At 40.8% G+C, this 20355-nt stretch overlaps 1 protein-coding gene across 1 annotated transcript in view; it reads right to left on the bottom strand.

The window, feature by feature from the left end:
* LOC117365127 (dedicator of cytokinesis protein 2-like) overlaps window positions 1-20355 on the bottom strand; it is a 1549644-nt gene that overhangs the window by 1437515 nt on the left and 91774 nt on the right. Inside the window, exons 3-5 of the mRNA XM_033955120.1 lie at window positions 17184-17224; window positions 13599-13654; window positions 1010-1106 (exon numbers count right to left, since the gene is read on the bottom strand). Of these exons, the coding sequence (XP_033811011.1) occupies window positions 1010-1106; window positions 13599-13654; window positions 17184-17224 (194 nt within the window). The remainder of the gene's footprint in view (window positions 1-1009; window positions 1107-13598; window positions 13655-17183; window positions 17225-20355) is intronic.

Raw genomic sequence — 20355 nt, 5'->3', positions numbered from 1 at the left:
GCTCTAAAGGGATGTATGGCCGTGAGAAAACTTGGTTGTGAAGCATGTTGGCTAAGTTGTCCCATCTATGAAGACCACGTTAGAGATAAGCTATATTATTAACCTTAACTAAATTATTTATAGTTATTTAATTAAATTATTACAAAAGCGTTGTGATCCGATGAGGATTTAGAACATAAAGCCTGGGACTATTAATTTATAGGAGTCCGAGGTGGTGTTTCTGAGGATCATTGAATTGACTGGAAAATTAGCGAATGTGAACCACTGGTGGATCAATAAATGATTGTTTCATCAATTGAGTTACCACCTGATTAAGGCTCCCGTATAAGTTGAATCATTGAAGAAAAGTGCTGAAATCAAATTTATTGCCTTCAGAGTCTGGCAGTTAGAAGAGGTTGGGCTGGTTGGAAGAGAGAAGAAATATGGAGACTTAGGGCTCCTTTTACTAAGGTGCGTTAGGGCCTTAACGCACGCTAAATTGCTCAGCATGCTAGACCTTAATGCCAGCATTGAGCTGGCGTTATTCTAGAAGTGTACCGCACGGTTTAGCGCGTGGTAATTTTGTGCGTGCGCTAAAAACGCTAGCGCACCTTAGTAAAAGGAGCCCTTAGCTCAGGCAGGCATCTTTAAAAAGGAATGTTTTAAAAGCAGATTTAAATCATTTGAGCAATGTCTGAGATCTTAATGTTAGAGGTACGGAATTCCAAAGTTAGGGGCCATGTACAGAAAAAAAATTGATGGTTGAATATGTTCCTCTTCCTTTGATATATCTTATTTTTTACATTATTTTTTTTTTTATATGTCTGTTACTTTATTACACTCTAGATTCTTTACAAGTGTACTATTTGGGTGTTGTCAATATTTGCATACATAAAAATTCTTCAAAAAGAAAAGAAAAAATAATCCTTTCAGAACAATCCTTATTCAGCAAAACTCAAACAAATGTCAGAGCCAGGTGACATCTTGCGACTGATTCATCTCAGTGTATTTGCTGCTTCTTTGCTCTTACCACATAGAGTTGCTTCCAGATGAGGGCCCATTCTCTCAGGGTGGTCGTAATCTCCTGAACCATTGGCATCTCCAGTGAGACAATGTTTTCATCAGTCCTGGAGAAAAGACATAAGAGAATTCGGTTATCATTTGAGGGTAACAGAGAAGAGAAATACCCAAAAAAGAAAAGATAGAAGCAATGGGATATACTCGTAAGATGGTACAAAGAACGTGATGAATGCAGATGTTGTCTGTCATGTCTATTTAGATTGTAAGCTCTTTGAGCAGGGACTGTCTTCTTTGTGACTCTGTACAGCGCTGCTTACCACTAGTGCTATAGAAATACTTAATAGTAATAATAATAATAATAACTTTATTCTTATATACCGCCAACAATCTTGCGACTTCTAGGCGGTTTACAATAGAGAGAAACTGTAAGTAAATGCAATAAAGAGAAGCTGTAAATACAACGAATTAAAGAGTCTAGTAGTATACATCTGAAAATACCAACATTAATGATGATAACAATAGTTTGTGTGCTGCAGGACCAAGAAGTGCCGTGCTGCTTACAAAGAATTGGAAATAGTTTATGGATTGAGTGGAGTGGTTCATAGTTAGTGATTGGGGGTTAGGGCTAATAGTTTACAAGTTCAGGTATGTGATGGTGTTACAAGGGGGGGCTGATGTCCTGTTTCGTTGCCTAGGTATTTCAAGAATAGGTAAGTTTTTAGGTGTTTCCTAAATTCTCCATAATTGTTTGTGTGTGCGATTAGTTTTTCTAAGTCTTTACCCCATATGGCTGCTTGATACGATAGTAGTAATATATCAACAAGCAGAGAGATTAAAGAAATCATACTGTATCCTGCAACACATAGGAGCCAGGAGACCAATGCATTAACAGATTTTGGGGATCTCTTACAAAGCCACGGTAGCAACGCTGCCACAGTAATTATACAGAAACCTATAGGAATTGGATGGGCTTCAGTGCATTTACCGTGGCAGCGTTGCTACCATGGCTTTGTAAAAGGGGCCCTTTACTTCCTGTAGTGACAGCCTCTTTAGCTTTTGAATAACAAGATCATACATAAAGCTTCACACAGTGCTATATTTACGTGTTGTTTTTTTTTTTTTTTTTTTTTGCTGTATCAGAAAACAGCAGTAGTTTAATTCAGAACTACAAGGATAGAGGGTGTTTGCTTTATCCTGTGCAGAGGTCTCATGAAGCCATGAGCCTTCGCGTAGGAACTTCAGTTTGCCAATAGGAAAAAAAAAAAAACCTTGCATAATTTAAGGTGATAAGTGCTAAATGAATGCCTGATCAAGTCCAGCACTGCTCCTTGTGACCCTGGGCAAGCCACTTAACACTCTATTGCCCCAGGTACATTAGTCAGATTGTGAGCCCACGAAGACAGATAGGGAGAAATACTTGAGCTCCTGAATGTAAACCACTTCGGCTATAAGTGGTCTATAAATGCTAAAAATAAATAAATAAAAATAAATAATTTGTGAAAATGTATGCAGATTAGTATCTGGTGTTGCGATACTTAGTTACAGGATTCAAATGAGCTCCTGGCTCAACTACATCACCCCCCCCCCCCATTAACTAAATAGTCCTAAACATATTATTATCTACATTTACAATCACCTCAATAAGGCCCTCTTTTAATAAGTCGCTGCAGAGGTTTCTACCACGGGTCGGGGTACTAAGGCGCGCTAAAGATTAGCACGCACTAAATGCTCTCATGCCCATAGATCATAATGGGTGCGTTAACATTTAGCACATGCTAAATCGGTTAGCTAAATGCTCCGACCTTCATAGAATTCTATGAACATTTAGAACTCTGGGCCACAGTAGAAACTTCTAGTGCAGCTTACTAAAAGAGGGGGTAAAGGCATAAATTGATTAATGAAAGCTAAGCAATCATACCCCCCTCTTCTACAAAACCGTGCTAGCAGTTTCTAGCGCAGGGAGCCGCGCTGAATGGCCCGTGCTGCTCCTGACGCTCATAGGAACTTAATGAGAGTAGGGAGCAGTGCGGCTCTCTGCACTAAAAAATGCTAGTGCGCACCAAAGAAAAGCAGGAACAAGATAGTGGCGATGGCGGTGGTATGAGAGGACGCTAAGCCTAGTGTTGGATACCGCCAAGAAAATCAAAATGGTTAAGAGGAAGGGGAAGCCTCGATCGTTCCCGGTCGATTCGGCTCCCTCCCCGGTATCGGGACAATTGACACTGGATAGATTTCTCCTACCTTTAGTACCAGAGAATTCTCGGGGCAGTGGTGAGAAATTAACAGGGGATTTCACCCTCAGCATGAGCAGAACCATGCTGAGCTCTGAGAACCTTGAGATTCCACCTCAACCCAGAAGTGAATTGGAGGAGTCGATGGGAAGCCCCGCAGATACCCAAGAGGTTACAGTTGGAGGCCTCCTAGCTAGGAATTCGACTTTACTAATCCTTGCCATGGCAGAACAACCAGCCAGGGAGAGGAGTGAAGGAGCAGCAGATGGACAGCCTGTGGGTGAGCTCCTGAGGCTAGGACCTACTGTATCTGGAACTAAAGAGGCTGGTATGGAGTCCCCCATGAAGTTGAAGAGATGAACCACAGAAAAAGTAACGTTGGAGGAAGTTTGGGAAGCTGTTACTAATCTAGAGGTTAAATTGACTCAACATTTAGATAAACTGTTTCAACTTCCAGAGGTGGTACAATACCATATTAAGCAAACAGGGGACTTTACTACTAAAGTGAACTCCCAAGTCAAGGAATTTGAAAAGGTTATAGGAGTGAAAAAAGTTCAAACCACTTTGGTCAAGGACAATTTGAACATTCATCAGAGAATGGAAAGATTGGAAAATTATGAAAGGTGTTTGAACCTGAGATTTTTGAATTTTCCTCAATCTCCTCTTCTACAACCAACAGAAAATTTTGAAAGAGGTATTATAAATACCTGCTGAATCTATGCCTCCGATTACTAAAGCTTACTATATCAATGTGGGCAGTCCACTGAAAAAAACCTATCTTAGCTCAGAACCAAGAAGCTGGTTTTGATCTTACTAGCTTCTTGGAAAAGTCTGAGAAAATATTGAATAAAGCTACCCTTATTGCTACATTTGCATTAGAATACGATAGGAACTGGATATTACAAATGTATTTTAGGTTTAAGGATGTAAAATTTTGGGGCAACTCCGTTATGATTTTTCCTGACCTTTGTAGGTCCACTCAACAGAGGAGAAAGGCTTTTATGGCTTTAAAACCTCTGGTATTGGACCTCAAAGGGTCTTTTTTTCCTTCAATTTCCATGTAAATGTATTGTTAAAATGGAGGAGAAAACTTTTGCATTCTTTGACCCTTTACATCTACAAAATTTTTTGGAACCAAGGAAACCTCTAGTTTCAATAGCAGTTTCCACACCCTCCAATGTGAACGAAGAGGAAACATAGATAGTTAATATGCTAACCCGCCAATTATACAAGATACTTTTTTGTTATTAATTTACTTTATTTCCCTGCTTTTTTCTACATCATGCTTCCCCTCTTTGGTTTTCTTATATGATGAGGTGTAATTAGAATTGCATTAAATGTACTCTGATGTTTTTCCTAGTTGGATAAGGAATTTACCTTATTGCATTGTGTTTCTATTTTCATGTCAAGATTTATGCTTGTAAAATCTGAAGAAATAAATAAAAAAATAAAAGAAAAAAAATCGCTAGCGCGGTTTCGTAGAAGAGGGGGATAGCTTTGTGAAAGCTTTCTTAGAAATCTGTGTGAAATCTATTGATTTGGAGAGATTTTGTGGGAGCTGTACTTATTGTATGTTACATTTGTCTATGATGTTGTTAGATTTATTTTATGTATGTTTTATTGAAACCTGCTTTGGTTAAAGTGAAATATAAATGGTGAAATAAATAAATAGAAGGATTATATCTTACAACTTTTCTGAAATTCTCTTTGGAGGTACTTACTAAGAAGGTCACCTTGGTAGCTACTCTTGCCCTTGAAGCTGAGCCCAATAATATTTTTTGTCATTAATTTTGATATAAGGACCAGCTATTTTGGGGGGGGGGGGGATCAAATGTTCATGTATTTTCTGACTTGGCTGGAGCAACACAGAGGAGACATCAAACATTCCTGGCTCTGAGATCCCTAAATATTTTCATTATGTTTCATGGGCCGGAAACTTTGGGCATTGACAGCCATGGGAAACAAAGAAACATTTTAAAAAGGTCCTTTTTATGTGACAGTGCCCACTGACCCAAATTAGAGCTCCCTGACCCCCAGTAACCATTGCCCAGTCTCAACTCAGGGCAAAAGTGTTCCAAACTAAACCTTGCTCCGTTTTAAGCAGTTCTCCCTTTTTAAAAAAATCTAAGGTCCCAGAGATCTTCTGTCCTCCACTCACCACTACCACCTCCTCCAGGGCCCTGACTCAGCAAATCAGTGGCTTGTATGTTAGTACGAATGATCCCCAATTTGCTTCTACCTTTGAAGGTATCTTGAAGAATGAATCTGAGCTCTAACAACAGAATGATACTTTTAGAATAGTCTGCTTTGGTTGTACGAAGGTGTTACATTAAGAATATAAGAAGAAGAAATGGCAGTATTTTAATAATTTATTAACAACTCAGTACTGTGTGATGTACTATTTTCTCTAACAGAGGGGAAAAAAGACCTCAAAATAAATCCAGATATCAAATCAAATTGAAATATATCTTGTCTTTATGGGTTTACGGGATAATATCATAGAAACATGATGACAGATAAAGACTAAATAGCCCATCCAGTCTGCCCATCCACAGTAATCATTATCTCTTCCTCTCTCCAAGAGATCCCACATGCCTATCCCAGGCTTTCTTGAATTCAGACACAGTCTCTGTTTCCACCACCACTACTGGGAGGCTGTTTCACACATCTACCACCCTTTCTGTAAAAAAGTATTTCCTTAGATTATTCCTGAGCCTATCACCTCTTAACTTCATCCTATGCCCTCTCATTCCAGAGCTTCCTTTTAAATGAAAGAGACTCAACTCATGTGCATTTACATCATGAAGGTATTTAAACTTCTTTATCATATCTCCCCTCTCCCACTTTTCCTCTAAAGTATACAGATTGAGAGCTTTAAGTCTGTCCTTGTGACAAAGACAATACACCATTTTAGTAGACTTCCTCTGGACTGACTCCATCCTTTTTATATCTTTTTGAAGGTGCGGCCTCCAGAATTGTATACAATATTCTGAGGTCTCACCAAAGTCTTATACAGGGGCATCAATACCTCCTTTTTCTACTGGCCATTCATTTCCCTATGCACCCTAGCATCCTTCTAGCTTTCACCATCACCTTTTCAACCTGTTTGGCCACCTTAAGATCATCACATACAATCATACCCAAGTCCCGCTCTTCTGTCACTGGTCAAAAAAACTTCGGTAAATTTTTTTAAAGTTTAAATATATATATTTATTCTTCCATCTTCTCCTTATCCCTTCCTTTTGTTCAGACCATAATTGTTTCCTGTCCTATACATTTTGTAGTTCTCCCCTAATTTACCTCATGTTTATGGGTTAGTCGAGTCTGGTCTGCCTACATGTAATTTTGATAAGTATATTTCTATGTTTCCCTTCTTTTAATATTGTACATTGCTTAGAAATTTTTGATAAGCGTTTGTATCAAATTTTAAATAAAACTTGAAACTTAATGATTCCCTTCCATTTTTAAAGGAAGACAAACAACCGCAGGTGTATGTTGATGTGCAACAAATGTTTTCTCTTTGCATCATGTAGCACGCTTCAAACTGGTATGATTGATAGTTTCCCTTAAAAGCCTACACTCGGGACACCGTTTAAAGAATTTGCTCCTTGTGGTCTGAGCCTTGAAAATGGCAAAGATAGAGCAGGATCAAATGTAAATATTTTATACCACATTCACATTGTATGTATGCAGGTACTGTATATCTCAATAGAAGGGGGAAGACATCTTAAAGTGGAACTTAGAAAGCAAATGATGTTAGTAATATTATTGGATTGTTAGTTCAATCGTTTATTGATAATTAATGTGATTGTTGGGTAGACTGGATAGAACATGCATCTTTTTATCTGTTGTCATTTACTAACACGCCCTCCCCCCCCCCCCCAAAAAAAAAAAAAAAAAAAAGCACACACACACTTTTAATAAGCTGCAATAGAGGTTTCTACCATGGTGTGGAGAGCTAATGCTCCAAGGCCCATAGAATTCCTATGAGTGTCAGAGCTGCGTTAGGGCATTTAGCGCCCGGGCGGCAGTAGAAACCTCTATCGTGGCTAAGTAAAATAGGGTCTACAGTATGTTAGTATTTTAAGGCCTCTTTCTGCATGTCAAACAGGTTTAACATACAGAATAAAATGTCTCCTGCAAGAGAAATGTTTTTTTTCATGAAACAATAAATGGCATCTGAGGTTATAAGTATGGATGGCTATTTTCTTCTTCTTTATAGGGCTGTTAAGAATTTAAAGAAATTTTTAAATACCATTACTTTAATACATAATGCAAGTTAACTCCTGTAAGTCTCATACAAATCAATGGATTTTCATATAAATTATTGCAAAAATGTTGAGAGCAAATGCAATGTAGATTCCTTCGTCATTTATTTTAATCCTCTTCTTCAGTTTGGCATCTGATTGACATATCTTCCAGTTTCTCTGCTCACAGAAGTCCTTTATTCCTCTGTATTTCCTCTTCCTTTTCTTCTGTTACCTCTTAGGGCTCCTTTTGCAAAGGTGCATTAGGTCCTTAACGCGCGGAATAGCGCATGCTAAATTGCCGCGTGCGCTAGACCTTAATGCCAGCATTGAGCTGGCGTTATTCTAGAAGCATACCGCGTGGTTTAGCACATGGTAATTTTGTGCGTGCGTTAAAAACGCTAGCGCACTTTAGTAAAAGGAACCCTAAGGCAACCAGATATCTCTTCTAACTCAGTTTTTTTCTACAGATAATAAGAATCTCTAAATAAGAAGTCTTTAGGAGTGGAGGGGTAAGCCAAAATCTTCCCTCCTATAACACAAGAGGGGAAAAAGTTTCTTTAATTGCAGTTCACAAGAATTAATAGCCTTTACTGCTTTCATACTCTGAAAGCAAACATGAGAATTTAAGTGAGTACAGAGGGCAATTGCTGTTCCTCAAACTTAAAGTCAAAAAGATCAGAATCAGAAATGTCTCTCTTACGCACCTCTCTCTCTACCTCGTAATTAAATTAACTACAGAGACAGCATGTACAGATCTCACCTACTCTATCTATATAGAAGCGGCCCTAGAGAAGACTGATCAAGATTAGAGAATGACACGGGGAAAAAATCTGTCCCCGTCACCGCCCCGTCACCGGCCCACCATCCTCTGCACCGCCCCGTCACCGCCGATCCCTTCACCGCCCCGTCACCGTCACCGCCATCCCTTTCACCGCCCCGTCACCGCCACTGCCATCCCATTCACTGCCCCGTCACCGTCCCCGCTGCATCCATATAAGCCTTTTTCCTTTCACTCCCTCCTTCCAATTTGAGCCGGGAACACTAGCGATCGCACGGTCCCCGCGGCCACTACCTGCCTGCCCGTTCGATCCTGGTGTTTGGCCGGCTCTCTCCCTTCTCCTCACCTTGGTTTGTGGGTTTTCTTTTTCGGCAACCTGCGCGCTTTCCCAGGGAGCCGCACACGCGCGGCTGCTCAGTGTTCGATCTTCTGCTCTGCTGCAACTTCCTGTTTCCGGTTGCATCAGAGCAGAAGATCGAGGCTGAGCAGCGGCGGGTGTGCGCGGCTCTCTGGTAGCGTGCAGGTCGCCGAGGAGGAGGATCTGCGGACTGGGGTGAGGAGAGGGGAGAGAGCTGGCTGGACACTGGAATCGATTGGGCGGGCGGGTGTGAGCTGCGGGGACCGCGCGATCCTTCATGCCTCACTGCGGGGGACAAGACCATTCACCGCCCTGCGGGCGGTGAATGGCCTTGTCCCCGTCGCCGCAGCGACTGCTAGTTTTCTTCCCCGTTTTCGGCGGGTGACCCACGGCTAAAATGCGGTGGCCGCGGGTAAACCGCCACCGTGTCATTCTCTAATCAAGATCTCATTTCTTCAGAAACCATCTAAAAATTGCTATAATATTTGAATCAACTGAGATTATTCTTAGAGATCTTACACTCTCTGATTCTTAGTAAAAATTGCAGAAATACTAGTCGCTGTTCAGTATGGAAGATGAAAATTACAACCGATATAAGCAGTGAAGAGATTATTGTAGCAAAGCAGTACATTCTTCTGACCCTCCAAAAAGGGAAAAACTCCTTTAGCGGACAGAAATTAAGAGCAGCAGATGCCCATCTGTGACCATAACGGGATGGAAAGAGGAAGAGAAGAGCCACAAACCTGGTGCTCACCCAGTAAAGACTGCGAAGGAAGTGCCTTCAAAGTATGCATGGGGGTGGAGTTACAAGTTTCAGTCAAGCAGTGGATTTAAGATACTGATGGGAGTTTTTATTATCTAAGAGGATTCTATGTTTTGCCTGAGAGCATTTGCAAAGACCTAAGGTAGACAGACGAGGCCCTGGGCTCCTTTTATGAAGCTGCGTTAGTGGCTTCATCCCATGCGCATTTTTAGCACGCAGTAACCCCCGCGCTAGCTGAAAAACTACTGCCTGCTCAAAAGGAGGCAGTAGTTGCTAGCGAGGCCGGCAAATTAGCGCACGCTATTATGCGCGTTAAACCGCTAACATGGCTTCGTAAAAGGAGCCCCATGAGTGACAAGGAACACACTTATTTATTTAAGATGTTGTGCTGGGTCGGTCCAATTCCTCCACAAGATCACCGTTTCCCCTCTTTATTGTCACAATGATGCCAAGATGTTACTGGCAGACATATTTTGGAACGATGACAGCTTGGTAACGATTATGGGAAGAATTACCACAGTGGTGTAAAATGTAACCCAAAATACACTTTATTGCACTCAGAAGCAATGGTAAATAAATATTAGGTGTTAAAATGTTCACGTTACAATAGATTCAGATAAAATCACTTGAAAATTATAACCGCCACATAATTTACAGTATTTGATGGCAAGGAGAAAATTAAGATTAAAAACTGTTGTTTAAAAATGAATTCACTTTCTCTTTTGGACTTCCACAACCCTGAAAATCATATAATATTCATGTACAGCATAAACTTGACTGCCATCAGCTAAATATTACATCAATGACTACTGGAACTGCTTTAACATCTGATAAGTATAAATTAACTATTGACTTTCAACTTTTCTATATTTTTGTAAATTTCAGACCTTAGTTATTTTCTTTAAATGTGCCTTCTTTTTCCCATAGAGGTAGTAAGTACAAATAGTGGATCCAAGATTTTACTCCTCAGATGAAATGTAAATGGTGTGTATGCTTTTTTTTTTGGAACTATAGGCCGATAAGTCTGATTTCTGTGGTAAGTAAATTAATGGAAACACTTTTAAAACATAAAATAGTAATATTACTAGAATCCAGTGGCTAACAGGATCAGATGTAGTCATTAGAGGCAGGTCTTATCAGACAAATCAGATCAATTTTTATGACTAGGTGACCAGAGAATTGGATAGAGGGGAGTGCATTAGATGTGGTGTATTTAGATTTTAGCAAAGCCTTTGACAGTGTTCCGTCCAGGCATCTGGGTCAGAAACTAGTTGAGTAGAAGGCGATAGGGGGTAGTGGTCAATGGAGATCACTCTGAGGAAAGGGATGTTACCAGTGGTGTACCTCAAGTTTTGGTTCTTAGGTCTGTTCTTTTTAACATTTTTGTAAGCGATACTGCTGAAGAGCTATCAGGTAAGGTTTGCCTCTGCAGATGATACCAAAATCTGCAATAGAGTAGATACCCTCAATGGTGTGAACAACATGAGGAAGGACCTAGCAAAGCTTGAAGAATGGTCTGAAATTTGGCAGCTAAGATTTAATGCGTTAATGCGGTTTCAATGGGTGGAGCATGACTTAGGTGCCGCTAAGCGAGATTCTCCAAAAACTTAGGCACCTGAAATGTAGGCCTTTAAAATCATGGTCTATATTTCAGGCATGTGGAAGGGCATAATCAAAATAAATGTCTAAGTCCGTTTTGGGCCTAAGTTATTAGTCACCCGTGACTAACACTAAGTCGTTAATTAACAGTGTCTAAAGTCCATTCTCAAAAAATATGTCCAAAATCTATATATATTTTTTTCGAGAATCGTCTACCTGCACGTCCAGCCGTTTCATCGTCCAGATCACTAAGTCATCTATCTTAATACCCCATTCTTGTCCATAAATTTGTACAAGTCAAAAACGCTTAGAACAAGATCTTTTGGACATGGGAGGGGCCAGCAAAGTGATGGACTAGACACCCAGACATGGCAACACAGTAATTGGGCACCTTAAAGGGCCCTGCTACAAACTTCACAAAAAGGGTGCCACATTAACATCTCACCACAACTCCCTTATAGGTCATGGTGAGCCCCCCAAACCTACTAGACCCACCTGTCTACCACCCAAATAGCCCTTATGTGGCAGTACAGTAGGGTTTGGGATTTTTTTGGTGGACTCACATTTTTCACCATGAATGCAGTGGTTAGAGTGTCTTATGGGCTTGTGTCCTCCTCTCTATGGTTCACTAGCCCACCCCCCCCAGGCTACTTAAGCAACCTCTATGCAGCTCTACTAGGCTTTCATTGCCAGGTGCTGATGTTCTGTAGCAGATATGTAATGTTTTTATTCCTATTTTTATGGCGGGGGGGGGGGGTCAGTGATAACTGGGGGAGTGTGTGGGGGCCTGTACTTTGTCTCTACAGTGGTTATCTAGTCACTTTGAATATCTTTTGGGCACTTAGACCTGTTTTTACATCGCCTAAGTTGCTACATATAAGGCAGCCTTGTTGAACATTCGGTTATACTTGCAGTCCGACTAAGTCTAGGTCAGCCCATGTCCACCCAAATCCCGCCCTGACCACTCCTTCTAAAATGCCCATTTTAGCTCTGTGCGTACAGCAGCACTGAAAATGCCTAAGTCAGTTTTAGATACATTTAAAACCCAAATCGATTATTGGCACTTGGATGACTTGTCTTTTTGATCATCCAAGTGCGATTATGAACTCCATAAGTTTTTACATAGGCGCCGCTACCTGCAATTCTGTAAATGGCACTTAAGTGTCATTAACATGTGCCTGGAGCCTTTTTTTAGGCAATGGCTGATTTAAGTGTCGTTTATAGAATTAGCCCTTCAACATGTAATCCAATGATGTTAACTTTCCTGAATCCTAGAGGCATGTTTTTACTTCATTCTTTCTCTACCGAGCATCAAAAGCTTGGAATTCATTGTCAACAAAGTTCTCTCTAGCTAATTATGATGTTTCTATAAAAGCTATAAAAGCTATCTTGATTCATGAACATGCTTTATCTAAATAATTTTTTTTATTTTTGTAATTTCTTAGGTACATGTTCTAATTCTCTACATGTAATCCATTTTGAAATGTAATATTGTAATTGCAGGCGCTCTGTGTGGTACAAAAAGGTTTTTTCTTTCTTCATCGCCTTCAGGCTATTAGATATTATTTTGATAAAATTACTTTACACACATTGCTTCAGCCCACACACATTGCTTCAGTATTATCATGATTAGATTATGGGAACTAGGTTTATGCTGGGTTTTGCCATTCTGCCCTGAAACATTTGCAGACATTGCAAAGCATAGCAATTCTTTTTTGGGAATCTTGCACAAAATTGATCATGTGACCATGGTTCCTTATAGAATAAACTTTGATGGCCCAAAATTCAGAGTAATTTAAGCAGGCTAGAGAGACTCTGGCCTGTTTAAATTGAATGTTGCTGCCCAACCACCAATATTCAGCGGCACTAAGCCAGGCAGTGCTGCTGAATATCATCGCTGACCAGCCTAAAATAAAAGTTGAGTTAGTCAGGACAGGCCAGGGTCTGTGCTAGGGAGGGTGCTGGTGATATTTAGCTGAGGCCCGCATAAGCTAAGCAGGTGAATTTAGGACAGCTCAAAAGCTGTCCTAAATTGACCCTTTTAGCTTATGCGGGTCCTGGCTGAATATTGGGCTGGGAGCTGCATAAACTTTTTTTTTTTCCTAAAAAACAAAAACTCCCGATCCAACCCGCAACCATGCTGCAGTGCTAATTGAGCCCAGGTATCATGTTTGTCACTGTTAAACACCATCGTTTTTTGCTACTGCTTTTCTGTACAGCGTTGCATGTGTCTGGTAGCACTATAAAAATAATAAATAATAGTAGTAGCAGAATATGTATTTGTTCTTAAATTAATTTGAAGGTTTGATTGTCTTCTGACTCCTGATGCAGGCTTTAGAGCTGAAACATGGCCGTGTTGAGTCTTTCTCCAACTGATAATTGTTAATAAAACACTGTTTACATCTTCACATTGACTGGTGCCCTTTTTGATTTTGATCAACCCACTTTGTGTGGTTTATCATTTACATTGTAAAACATATAGAACACTGCCATTCATACATATACTGTAAGTGCACACTTATGGTAGTAGTATGCCTAATTACTGTTCTGTAATTACCTGCTAAAATGGCTTAGGGAAACAAAATAAAATGCAACCTTACAGCTCTCGCATAATACGTACCCTCTCTTCTCAACTCGAGCATTCTTTAAGCAAATCACAGATGAAGGAAATATGCCCTAGTGGAAAAGGAAGAATTTATTAGAAAGGACAGAACCAATAAGGGCAAAAAAAGAAGGGAAAACTCAGCTCTGCCACATTGCGTCACCCTCACCATAATTGTGAGTGTACCCTAAATCAGTGTTTTCAACCTTTTTACACCGGTGGACCGGCAGAAATAAAAGAATTATTTTGTAGACCGGCAAACTACTAGGACTAAAATTTAAAAACCCTGTTTCCGCCCCATCTCTGCGAGCTCGGTCACCTCAGTAACTATAGAAAAATAGACAAATATAGTGAAAAATATAGACAACAGATATAAATTCTCAAAACTGACACATTTTGATCACTAAATTGAAAATAAAATCATTTCTCCTACCTTTGCTGTCTGGTGATTTCATGAGTCTCTGGTTGCGTTTCTTTCTTTCTGCACTCAGGCCCAAGAATTGTCCCTTTCTATTCCCTCCCTCTTTCCTTCCTATGTCCTTAGTGCCCCCGGTGCCTCCTTCCCATATCTTTAGTGTCCCCAGTGCTTCCTTCCAATGTCCTTAGTGCTCCTTCCTGTCTTTAGTGCTCCCAGTGCTTCCTTCCTATGTCTTTAGTGCCCCCAGTGCCTTCTTCCCATAGCCTCAGTGTCCCCTCCTGTCTTTAGTGCCCCCCAGTGCCTCCTTCCCATGTCTTTAGTGCCCCCAGTGCCTTCTTCCCATGTCCTTAGTGCCCCTTCCTGTCTTTAGTGCCCTCAAAGCCTCCTTCCCATGTCTTTAGTGCCCTCAAAGCCTCCTTCCCTTGTCTTTAGTGCCCCCAGTGCCTCCTTCCCATGTCCTTAGTGCCCCCAGTGCCTCCTTCCCATGTCCTTAGTGCCCCCAGTGCATCCTTCCCACTGCCTTCCAGATTTTGTCTCACCCCCACTCCCGAAGCCAGCCTGCCTACATATCTACCTCACTGGCGAAAGCCAGCCTGCTTGCTTGCCTGCCTACCTCCTTCCCTCCTTGCTGTGCAAAAAAAAAACAAAACACCTCTCTCCTTCCTTCCTTTCCCCGGTCCACTGCCATCTTACTGCCCTGCTGTTGCTACTGCTAAAGCCGACACAAAGTCTTCTTTCCGACGTCAATTCTGATGTCGGAGAGGACGTTCTGGGCGATTGGCTGGCCAAGAACGTCCTCTCTGACATCAGAATTGACGTAGGAAAGAAGACTTCCTGTCGGTTTTAGCAGCAGCAGCAGGGCAGTAAGATAGCAGCGGACCGGGTGAAAGGAAGGAGGGAGGCTTTTTTTTTGCGCGACAGGTAGGGACAGGAAATGATCGCTTGTCCTGTTGTCCCCGAGCACAGCTTCGGGACGCTGTCCCTGAAAACGGGACATTTTGGCGTCCCAAAGCTGTGTGTGGGGACAACGGGACAGGAGGTCTGAAAATGGGACCTATGGTCACTTTAATCTTGCCGGCCCTGTGCGGACCGGCAGAAATTTCCTGCGGACTGGCACCGGTCTGTGTACCGGCGGTTGAAGAACAGTGCCCTAAATATACATATATTTATAACTACAATGACTGTTATTTAAAAAAAGATGCTAACCATTGGTCTGAATATTGACCCATATATTTCTAAGGAGTGATGGGTCTGGGTTAAATGTTATTACCATATTTTTCGGTCCATAAGATGCACTTTTTCCGCCCCCGAAGCCTGGTTGTCCAGCGGTGTATGGGCCGGCAGGAGCATGCTGTCTGCGCTGCTGCCTGGGCCCGCCCTGCTTTCTGAATGGCTGCATCAGTTCTCGCGGGAGTCGCGAGAACTGACTGCAGCTATTCAGAAAGTGGGGCAAACACAAGAAGCAGTGCAGACAGCGTACTCATACACCGCTGGACCACAAGACTTCAAGGGACGTTTAAAAAGGTACTGTGGGTAGGCGAGGGTGTTTTAAAAGGAAGGGCTAGTGGGCGGGCCGTGTTATTAAAGGGTACCGGGAGGGGGGTCGTCTTCACTTCACTTTTGGGGGTGGAAAAAGTGCATCTTATGGACTGAAAAATATGGTAGTAACATTTAACCCAGACCCATCACTCCTTAGAAATATATGGGTCAATATTCAGATCAGTGGTTAGCAATTTTTTTTAAATATCAGTCATTGTAGTTATAAATATATGTATATTTAGGGTAAACTCACAATTATGGTGAGGGTGATGCAGGAAGCGAGGGAGGCTGGGTGCACAATTTGGTTCAGAATGTTTTTTTTTTTTTGTTTTCCTACTCTAAATCTAGGGTGTGTCTTATGGTCCGGTGTGTCATATGCAGCAAAAAATACGATATATTTTTTCATCTTTTACAGCACATTGATGAATTAACATTCATGCTGGACAACTTTTATTTTGTAAAAATTAGCTTAACATTTTGCTTATGAGGTCTAGAAGTGCATTTTCGATATGATGTCTATGTCCGAGTTTAGAGGTTTTTAGAAGTGCGTCGAAATATTGAATAGAGAAAATGACCATTTTCAAAACAGCAAAATGTCTATCTTTTTTTTTTTGTAAATGACCTTTCTAGACATCTTCACCGTTTAGTGCATCTATCTTTTTCTTTTACCCTTTTCGAAAAACAAAACATCCAAATAAAAAACACACAAAACTAGCCATTGGGATGTGGGAGGGTCCAGCATTTTTAGTAGACTGACCACACGGACATCCCAGCAGAGAAGTTGGGGCACCTAAGGGGCACTGCAGTGAGCTTCACATAAATGGTGTCAGATACACATCTCACCATAACCTGCTTACAGTGTATGGTAAGCCCATAAAAAGTCATCCAAAACCCACTGCAACCCCTCATATTCCACCCCAATAGCCCTTATGCCTGCAGGTGTCACCTATCAGTACAGTAGGGTTTTGGTGGGCTCAGGCTTCTACCACAAATGTACTTAGGTACTGTGATACTTAGGTTGGGATATGGGCCTGGATCTCCTTCTCAGCAGTCCACTGCACTGAACATCAGGCTACTCCAGACACCTTTTTATTGCTCTAAAAGGACTGACCAAAACATCTGCAGCTGTCTTACAAGCAGGTATATGCTGTTTCAATCACATCTTTGGGGGGTGGGAGGGGAGAGTGTATGTGGTGGGGGTTATGCCTTCATCCTCCAGTGGTCAACTTGTCAGTTTGGACAACTTGTTGGCACTTGTAATTAAAACAGGTCATTGGCACTTGTAATTAAAACAGGTCAAGCCAACAAATGTCCAAATTGTGTCCTGGATATTTTGGAAAATGTTTGATTATCGCCACAAAACATACAGATCATAAGTCCATCTAGTCCAGACCAAAACATGCCTCTAACATGTCCCCTTGGAATTTAGATGAACTACTGACAAAAAACATAGAAAACTGTCTAGGAAATAGGTTTTGTAATGGTGATTTGGACGTTTTGGTAAATAAAACATCCAAGTGCCACTTTATGCCGGGGTTTTATGGACATGCTTTTTTTTGAAAATGAGCTTCACAGTCACAGAGCTCATAAGAGAAATTGTGATAAAACTTCTCCATATGTGCATCTATGTTTTGAGTAGTCCTTACCTGATTGGATCTGTTCTTCAAGCTATACCCTCTGAACCAGCCTAAAAAAAAAAAAAAGAGAGAGTTCTGTAAGTCAGATATGCAGGATAGGATTCTAACTATTATATTAGGTCCTAGAGAAAAATGGATTATTTTCAGGTTCTTACAGCTTACATTGGAACAACATCAGAATAATTCAAATTGCTTGTTGTGCACGATCTTTCAAAGCCGCATATGGCTGGATTTTTAGTTGGAACAGTCACCGAATTAAGTATCAATACTTAATATAATCTATATATTTGTCACTGTTATCTGTATAGGTAGCAGTATTAGATATACATAACATAAGATTTGCCAAAGGTTCATCAAGCATAGTATCCTGTTTCCAACAGTGGCTAACCCAGCTCACAAGTACTTGACAAGATCCCAAGGAGTAAAACAGATTTTAAAAAAATATATATATATTTATTTGATTTTCATTTAAGTACATAATTGAGCTTAAAAGGAAATTTAAAGAAATTAATATAACCAATTAACTATTGGATTTAAAAATTATAAATCAAGTCAAAACTGGCTTAAGAGACAATTATACCTTAATACAAAGTCCTCAGATAAAGTAGAAGAACGGAAAGAGACAAGAAAGAAATTCTTCCAGGAAAGAAAACAACTTAACAATATTATTAAAGGAAAATAGAGCGGATTAACTTCGGCTTTAATTACAGACTTGAGTTATTCTATTATTCACTGGGGTGCAAAGGAAATTCCTTTCCCTTCTAAAAAGAAACGCAGCTGATCAGGGTCATAAAATATATACTTATTATTCTGAAATAATACAAAACACTTGCAGGGAAATCTTAACTGAAAAGAGGCACCCAAAGAAATCACTTTATCACGATAACGTAAAAATTATTTTCTTCTTAATTGAGTCCATTTGGAAACATCAGAATATACGAATGTTCTTTCTCCTAAATAAGTAACTTGCTTTATATTATAATAAAGCCTCAAAATCAAGTCTTTATCCTGATGGAAGACCAAGGAAACTATTAGTGTAGCCCATGCTAATAACTCAATATCTGATGATTCCAAGATCGCTGATATTTCTTGATCTGTAGTTACATTCATTTCTTTTAAAGTTCTCTTCAAGAAGTAAATCTTCTGTAAAGGGGGAAAGTTCAATTCTGATATTTGCAATGTAGAAATTAGAAAATAATTACACTTCTCCCTCGTTATTTGCGGGGGGTAGGGGCAGAGCCGGACCGCGAATGGCGAAAAACTGTGAATATCCGGCTCTGACCAACCCCCGCCTCCCTTCCGCCTTCCCCTGGCATCCCGGCCTTACCTGGTGATCTAGCTGGTTTTCGGGGCAGGAGCGATCTTCCTACGCTCTTGCCCCGTGCAGATAGCCATTAGGAAATGGTTGTGGGGAGTTCCCGTAGTCTCTCGAGAGACTACGGAAACTCCCCACAGCCATTTCCTAATGGCTATCTGCACAGGGCTGGAGCGTAGGAAGATCGCTCCTGCTCCGAAAACCAGCTAGACCACCAAGTAAGGCCAGGATGCCGTGGGGAAGACAAAAATATGGGGTTTCTTTTTCCCTCCTCCCCCCCCCAAAAAAAATCATGATTACGTGAAATCGCGAGTAGGGAAACCGCGAATGGGGAGGGGGAAGTGTAAAAATCTCCGTAGGGGTTTTAAATTTAGGCATAGGAAAGTTCAAAAACCTAAGATTTGGACTCCTATTTTGATTTTCCAGATTTTAAATTTTACGCAGATTTTATGCTGCTTATCCTAGGAATAAGCTATGTATTTCCCCAAGTTCATCTTAATAATGGCTTATGGACTTGTTTTAGGAAAATTAGCCAAACTTTTTTAGAACCCTGCCAAGCTAACTGTTTTCATCACATGTTCCAGCAACAAATTCCAGAGTATAATTAATTGCACTCTAAGTGAAAAAATATTTTTTCCAATTTTTTCTAAATATACTACTTAGTGACTTCATCACATGCATCCTAGTCCTAGTATTTTTGGAAAGAATTGTCAAGCAATTTACATCTATCCTTTCCACTCCACTCAGTATTTTATAGACCTCTATCATATCTCCTCTGAGCCGTATCTTCTCCAAGCTGAAGATCCCCAGCCTTTTTATCTTTTCTTCATAATGAAGTCGTACCATCCGTTTTATCAAATTTGTTGCCCTTCTCTGTTCCAAATTCAGCACTCAATGTTATTCTATAAAGAGTAGTCAGAAGTGCCCTTTATAGAATAGTGATGAGCACTGAAATTTTATTGGTGACGAATATTCACCATTTATAGAATCTGGTCTTATACGTGTATTTACAGAATAGTGCTTAGGTAGAATTTTAGCACAGTGAGGGGAAGGGAGACCAGCCATCCCCCTCACTGCACCTAGAACAGCTTTTTTAATTTCTTCGGTGGGAAGTCCCGCCCCCTTCTTCCCTGAGCCTTTTAGCCCTTTAAAGGGCCTTGTTTCAGAATGCAGCATGGCTCAGCACGCTGCTTGTGCACCAAGAACAGTGAAAGAAAGGGAGACCGGTCACCCCCTTGTTATGCCTCAGCATATTACTGACATGTTCAGAATATTAATGATATGTATCCTCAAGTCTGCTTACCTGACCTCCTTGACCTCCAAAGAACAGTAAGACCAGATGGTTTCTACAATAACCTTGCTTATTTGAGATCCTGACTTCCTTTGTCTGAGTGTCAACTGGATAGCATCAAAGAGACAATAAACTGCAACACATCCTGGCGTATTTGACATCCTGACCTCCTTGATTTGAGATCCTGACCTCTTTGATCTCCACAGGACAGTAAAACCAGATGGTTTCTATAATAAGTTTGCTTAGCTAACATCTTGACTTCCTTTGCATGCGTGCCGCTCAAATAACATCAGTAAAGACAGATGGGAAACCGGGCTCTGCCACACCTCCTGGGCTACATCAAAAGGACAGGGAAACCAAACAAGTATCTGCTATCTTGACCTCTTTTGACCTGGGTGTTGTCAAAACAAATAACAAAAGACCAGAACCAGCTGTCTTACTAAGAGGGCAGCAGTTGTTACCCTATATAAGAGACGAACTCGGCCCATAGAAAATGAATCCATTTTCGTTGCAACGAAGGGACAGAAACCCGGTTCTCCCCTCCTATCAATCGCAGAGGGTTCCCGATTGTGAAG

This window comes from Geotrypetes seraphini, chromosome 1, assembly GCF_902459505.1.
Source record: "Geotrypetes seraphini chromosome 1, aGeoSer1.1, whole genome shotgun sequence".
Taxonomy (NCBI): Eukaryota; Metazoa; Chordata; class Amphibia; order Gymnophiona; family Dermophiidae; genus Geotrypetes; species Geotrypetes seraphini.
The sequence above is the reverse complement of the archived record's forward strand: the minus strand, read 5'-3'. Positions and strand labels throughout refer to the sequence as shown.